The 6,353-nt window shown below is 35.3% G+C and overlaps 1 protein-coding gene across 1 annotated transcript; it reads left to right on the plus strand.

Moving 5' to 3' along the window:
• Positions 1-633: 633 nt before the first annotated feature.
• Positions 634-2,158, plus strand: LOC110717076 (LOB domain-containing protein 38-like). Its single transcript, XM_021895719.1, has 2 exons — positions 634-1,151; positions 1,261-2,158. The coding sequence occupies exons 1-2, from the start codon at positions 968-970 to the stop codon at positions 1,809-1,811; spliced, it is 735 nt and encodes a 244-aa protein (XP_021751411.1). The 5' UTR covers positions 634-967; the 3' UTR covers positions 1,812-2,158.
• Positions 2,159-6,353: the final 4,195 nt, after the last annotated feature.

A 6,353-nucleotide genomic window follows, 5' to 3' on the forward strand; every position in this document is an offset into this window, starting at 1 on the left:
TACATAATGTAAACAACTAATTAATCAAAATAATTTTTACAGATGATACCTAACCCTTTTCTAATCCTAGTATTAAAATTATATTTTAAAAAAAGTTTGTTTAGCTTCACTAATCACCTCCTAAAAGCTGTGTTACAAATAAAATAAAATAAAATAAAAAAACGAAGGAAGTATATCACAATTGTAATTTATTTTAATAGATTCCTTGATACAAATAAATTTGTAAAGAAAGTAGAAAGATTGGATAGTCAAATCTGAATAGTTGAACTCAAACACTGTTTTTCTTAAAAAATGGAAGATCTAGATAGATCATGAAAATGGCATTTATTTAGGAATGTCAAAGTATAGGAAGACGTGAATAGTTAGCAATGAATAAAACCTTCCAACAAGAAATATAAAATTTGAATTTTTTAAATTTTAAAAATAATAATAAAAAGAAAATAAAAAAATAAAAACAAAGAAAAAAGAAAGAAAGCAAGTTGATTGGGGTTCATTCTCCTTGGGTGGAGGAAGTGGGAAGGAATCCAACGGTGGACTCTCTTTCCCCATTTGCGGAGAAACGCGGCCGTTTGCCCCTCTCTCCCCCCAAGTCTTTTGGAATCTGACCCCTTTTCTTTTTTCTTTTATTTATCCTTTTTTTTAATTATTATATTAATTTAAACAAATAAAAAAATTAAAACACAAATTGCCCCCTTCTTGTTAAAAACTCACAAACCACATTACCCCACCACCAAACTAACTCAACCCTTGGGTTAACTTAACCTAACCTAACCTAACCCAACCCAACCCATCTCTCAACTTTCTTCTCCTCTAAAATCTATAAATCCCCCTTCTTCTGCTCCCTTCACACCCTATTATTCTCCCCTTTCTCTTTCTTTTTCTCCAAGTTTTTATCTCTCCATTTTAAGAACCTTCTTCTTCTTTCTAGTTAATGCACCTCACTTCTTAATTAACAAACCAAGCAAAAATGAGTTGCAATGGTTGCCGAGTTCTTCGAAAAGGATGCAGCGAATCTTGCATCTTAAGACCTTGTCTTCAATGGATAGACACCCCTGAATCTCAAGGCCACGCTACTGTCTTCGTCGCTAAATTCTTCGGCCGTGCCGGTCTCATGTCTTTCATCTCCAACGTCCCCGACTCTCAACGCCCTGGTAAGGACTCGATGATATAAACATTAAATATATTTCCTAAAAATGTATTTCGGACTCAGTATTATTTCTAGACCAATGTTATTAACTTTTTTTTAAAAATTAATTTCAGCTTTATTCCAGTCTCTATTATACGAAGCATGCGGCCGAACCGTGAACCCCGTAAGTGGCGCCGTAGGGTTACTATGGACAGGAAACTGGCACGTGTGTCAAGCCGCGGTTGAAACCGTCCTACGTGGCGGAACACTCCGACCAATCTCAGAATTCCTTGTCGGAGCTCCTCCGTCTCCGGTACCGACAATTGTTGACGCTGATGACAATTCCGAGGTTGTCTGTCCTTCCAAGTCTAACAACAACAACAACACTTGGCGGAAGCAGATTGGTGGATTAAACATGATGCAACAAGATGTGAACAACAACATTCAGAAATCACGTTCATCTCCACCACCTCCTAGATTCACCAACATTAAAAGGCGGAAAGAAGAAGATGATTACCACGTGAAACACCTCGATCTCAGCCTTACACCGCCGAGTTTTCTACACGCGCCGCCGCAACAACGGCCAGGAACGCCGTCGTTGAACTCCGAAGAATCGGCTACTACTGTCAGTTTCGAGAGTGATAATTACTACCAACCTAAACTCTTGAACTTGTTCGTTAGTTAATCAAGATGACGCGTTTTGGAGTAATTTCTTTTTTTGGAACTTATTAACTTAGATCTATTTACAATTTACAATAATCAGTGCAGTGGGATAAGGTTATTTTGGGAAATTAGATTTTCCGGGGAGATTTTTGTAAATGACCGGCGGCAAAGATTTCTCACCCTAAAATGCGGGGAAAGGAAGATGAATGCTGGGCGGCGTCTATTTTCTTCCTTTTTTTTTTAATTTTTTTTTTTTTTTTTGGGGTAATTCGGGGTTTCTCATTGGCTTGTCACTTTTTTTGATCTGTGACTATGACTACGTGTAAGTTTACGTATGAGTAAAAAATAAGAATTGTATTTTTGGCTCAATTATTTTATTTACTTGTTTCGTAGTAATTTTAAATTTTTAATTAATTTTTCTAATTCTGAAAGGTGAGGTGGGTTGGTTAATTTGGTAGTCTATCACAAAACAGCTATGAGCCTATAATATTGCTTCCTTTAAAATGGGATTTATTTTCAGTTTATAGTCTATCCATTCGAGTTGTGTATTAACTTTATGATCTATCCATTTGAGTTGTGTATATCTGAAACGAATTATATGTATTTATCAAAGTTGTACCTAGATTCATACATCCTTCATCTTTACTTTACTCTATTACTTGTAAATCTTTTAATTTGTCCGTCAAAAATATTTCTTAAAAAGTTACGACATTACCGTCTTATAATAATAGCTAATTAGTAAACCCTGGCAAAATAATAAGAAATGTGAATACTCCTCTTTAGGTGAGTTTGTTTGGAAATGAATGACCATTCAAGTACAAAAATTAGTGTAATTTTACTCCGCACACTCGATAAGACTTGTACATATCAAAATTTCACTTAATTGAAAGGTTAAAATTTGATAAGGAATTTGGGTTTAGTAAAAATAATCTTTAGCAATAGAGTGAGTTTTGCTTTTTAGCTTCCAACCAATGCTTGATCTTTTGATCTTGTTGATAAATTCATTGCATTGACTTGCTCATCTCTAAAGTACGAAGGGTGCCATCCCTAGTTAGTGGGAAACATTTAACTAAACCTTTTTGGATTTTATTACATCAACAAATATTGTTATTTATTGAAATCTGAAAATATATACTCCAATAATGATAGTTTCACAACCTCCTCAATTTAAGAATTTGACATATTTGACCAGAACATTAGTGAGTAGTGATAGAGTCACTTTTATGAGAAACGCATTATGAAAATGTGATTTTATAGTGTTAGCGTCAAAATCAAATGCAAGAGTAAAAAGTCAATTATCAAAAATATCATTCATGTTATTGGACCAAAAAGTTCCACGATGATTTTGTATGTTTTCGTAAGCTCCATTTAACCACCTAAATACTCCACACAAAATTATTATGGAGTACAATATAAATTTTGTTGAAGTAATAAAACTAAAATTGTGAGGTATATACTACGTATTTCTATTAAAAAACATGTACTATGTACTCAATTGTATTCGAATGTAATTAAATCAACCGACTTATTATAATAAACAAATCGATATCACTCGATTAATCGGATAGAGGTTAGTTTGGAGTTTTGGAAGGGTATGGGTACGGGTAGTACAAATAAAGCTAGGGAGAGAGCAAATCAAAAGGCAAGTAGCAGTACGAAGAAGAAAGCGCGTGGAAGAGAGTAAAGAAAAGAAAATCTTGGAAGATAAATATTCCAAGATCACATTCTCAGCGTTGCAGGATTGTTGCGTATCGATCCACTACCTTTTAAAATTATCCAAAATGGACGACTATCCACAGATTATAGCTGCATTTAATACACCCATTTTAAGAAAAAGCCCTTTTTCTTTTTTCTTTTTAAAAAAAACCATAAAAATTCAAAGCTCCAAACTATTGGCTTTACCTCACGTTCAATTATAAGTTTCTCGCCTTTCGGCGGACAGCCTAACTTGGGTGACCTAAGAGAGAGAAATTTACACCTTGTTTTATTTTTTAGAGGGAGAAAGCAAGACCATTTTGTGTTTTTATTGTAAGGGGCGGCTTTTGAAGGGTTGAAAGAGTCGTATAAATGGGAAGAGGGGTAATAATGTAATTTGGGTAGTAAGGGCCCTACCAACTCTTTAAAACTTTAAAGCATCAAAGTGTATTTGGTACAGTTACTTAATGCATCAACTCTTTATCCAAGTCTCCCACTTGCATCCAAGCGTACGGTCCATGTCAGCGTTGATTTTGGCTGTCTCCATGATAACCATATACCCTCCCCTCAACTGCTTATTTTGCTATCATCTTTTTTACCCCACCCACACAATTATACAAGTAGAGATAGGTCGAGGCCGGTTAGTCACAATATGAAAATAGTCTCATTTGGTATGAGCTTATTATAAGGCCGGTATGGTCATTGGTAGGCTGCGAGTTGTGCATGAACCATCCATGAGCACAATAGGCCGGCTTGCAGGTGGCTTCTTATTCATTTTTTAAACAAATTTAGCATTAATATACTCGTAAAAATTATCAAAGGGGATCATAATATAAAAATTATCAAAGAGGATCATTGGTAGGTAACGATACATGGATTAAGCCGTACATGAGCATGAATCACTATTCCTTAACTCTCCAAACATAACCTACCTGAGCATAAGCAGGCATGTCATATGGGCCTACACAACTTGGCTCGACCTTTAACAGTATCAAAGGTATGGTTTGCTTAGGGTTGTAATATGCACAAAGTAAAACCGATTACTGTAGCTTAAAAATCCTGATATATATAGTATATCTATTATAAGTGTCCAATAAAAGATTTTTATAGTCAAATTTCAGTACGGAGTACCCAAAAAATACCCTCAAACTTAAAGCTGGGCACCGTGCCGTGTCATGCCATCATGCTGGCACGGTCGTGTCGTGTCGTGCTGACCATTTCCACAAGTCGGCCCACGGCACGTCCCACGTGCCTAGCGTGCCGTGTCGTGCCGGCCCCCGTGCCGCCCATTTATTTTATTTTTTTAAATATTTACTTTTATTATTTTGTTAAAAAAATATTAATTTTATTATAAAAGTATCGTGCTTGGTGGGCCGTGCCGACGGGCCGGTGTTCGTGCCGCCCGCCGTGCTCGTTCCAAATTTCAATTTCCTTGTTCACGGCACGGCCCACCGGCCGTTTCACATGCTTGTGCCGGGCCGAGCCATCTGGCGTGCCGTGTCGGGCAGTCCGCGTGCCAGCCGGGCCATGCCCAGCTTTACTCAAACTTAAAGAGTGATGATAAGAATTAAATTGGGTTAGTTAGGTACTTAAGCCATCTATTTGTTAATTTGAAAGAAATACTTAAAAGGGCTAAAAAGTTATTCTGGTACAAGTAGTCTACTTTGGGTTCCTTTCCTCCATCTTGGGGATTGGTGGGCCAGCATCACACGTTAGATCTATTTGTCAAATTGTTATTTAAGTGTCCAAATATATATATTATTATTAGTCCTTTAGAATACTCATCAAATAAACGCCCATGCCTAATTAATAATTAAAAAAAAAAACACATAAAATAAGTTATCTTTTGAGTTATTTTCCCCTGCGATAATGCAGCGTCTCGCCGCATTTGCAGAGGGCCCAAACCATAATTTAATTTCGTCAGCGCAATATCTTCCACCTTCTTCTCCTTTTGCTGCCTTCTTTTTGCTGCATATATATCACCATATCTCTCCCCATTCTACCTTTTCTTGTGCTTAATTAACTGTTTAAATATAAGTGTATCTAACAAATACTGTAATAATAAAGTCATACAAAAAAAAAAAAAAGTGGATTTTAAATCTAGAAGGTTTTTTTAAAAAAACAGAAGTAATCTAAACTATGTACAAATTTTGTTATGCTATATTCAATATGTATTTTTAAAATAAAGTATTGAGTAATTATATATTTATAAGGATTATTTACTTTAATTAGTCATAAGTTAGATTCATTGATGTTCAAATATGTGTATCAGAAGAAATGCAAAACATATTATATATATATATATATATATATAAAACAAATTGAATACCCCTCCTACCTTCAATATATTGTTAATGATGTTGGTTTAGTGGTAGAAATTTTATAGAAGTCAAGGCCTTATAAGTTATAAGCTATACAAACACTGTATGGGTCTTATCATTTATTACAAGACGATAACCACACATATGATATACGTAATACTTCGTAATATTAATATGTGTCATACACTCAACTATATAAGAGGTTGTTCCTAGTTTTCTGTTGCCACGCCACCGGCCTACTAAATGCATGTGACTTGTGATCCAAAATTGTACAAATTGTTTTCAGCTCTTCTGTTATGTTTATAAGACTATGATTCCTGTGTCCCATGTAATCCTTGGGTAATAATTAGGGACCATAAAAAACTTGTCATTTGGTGTAGCTTAGAGATATTCTTAGAGCTTACATCAATTTCAGTTAGATCTTTGTAATTTTGGACCACAAATTACAAGTTGCTTTTTAAAGCCAATTCCTTGCATTTGGGGGATGTTGTCTGTCACCATCTTTTGGCGGGGTACATTAATCTAGCCTGTTATTTTGATTTCTTTGT

This window comes from Chenopodium quinoa, unplaced genomic scaffold (genome assembly GCF_001683475.1).
Source record: "Chenopodium quinoa cultivar QQ74 unplaced genomic scaffold, ASM168347v1, whole genome shotgun sequence".
Lineage (NCBI taxonomy): Eukaryota > Viridiplantae > Streptophyta > Magnoliopsida > Caryophyllales > Amaranthaceae > Chenopodium > Chenopodium quinoa.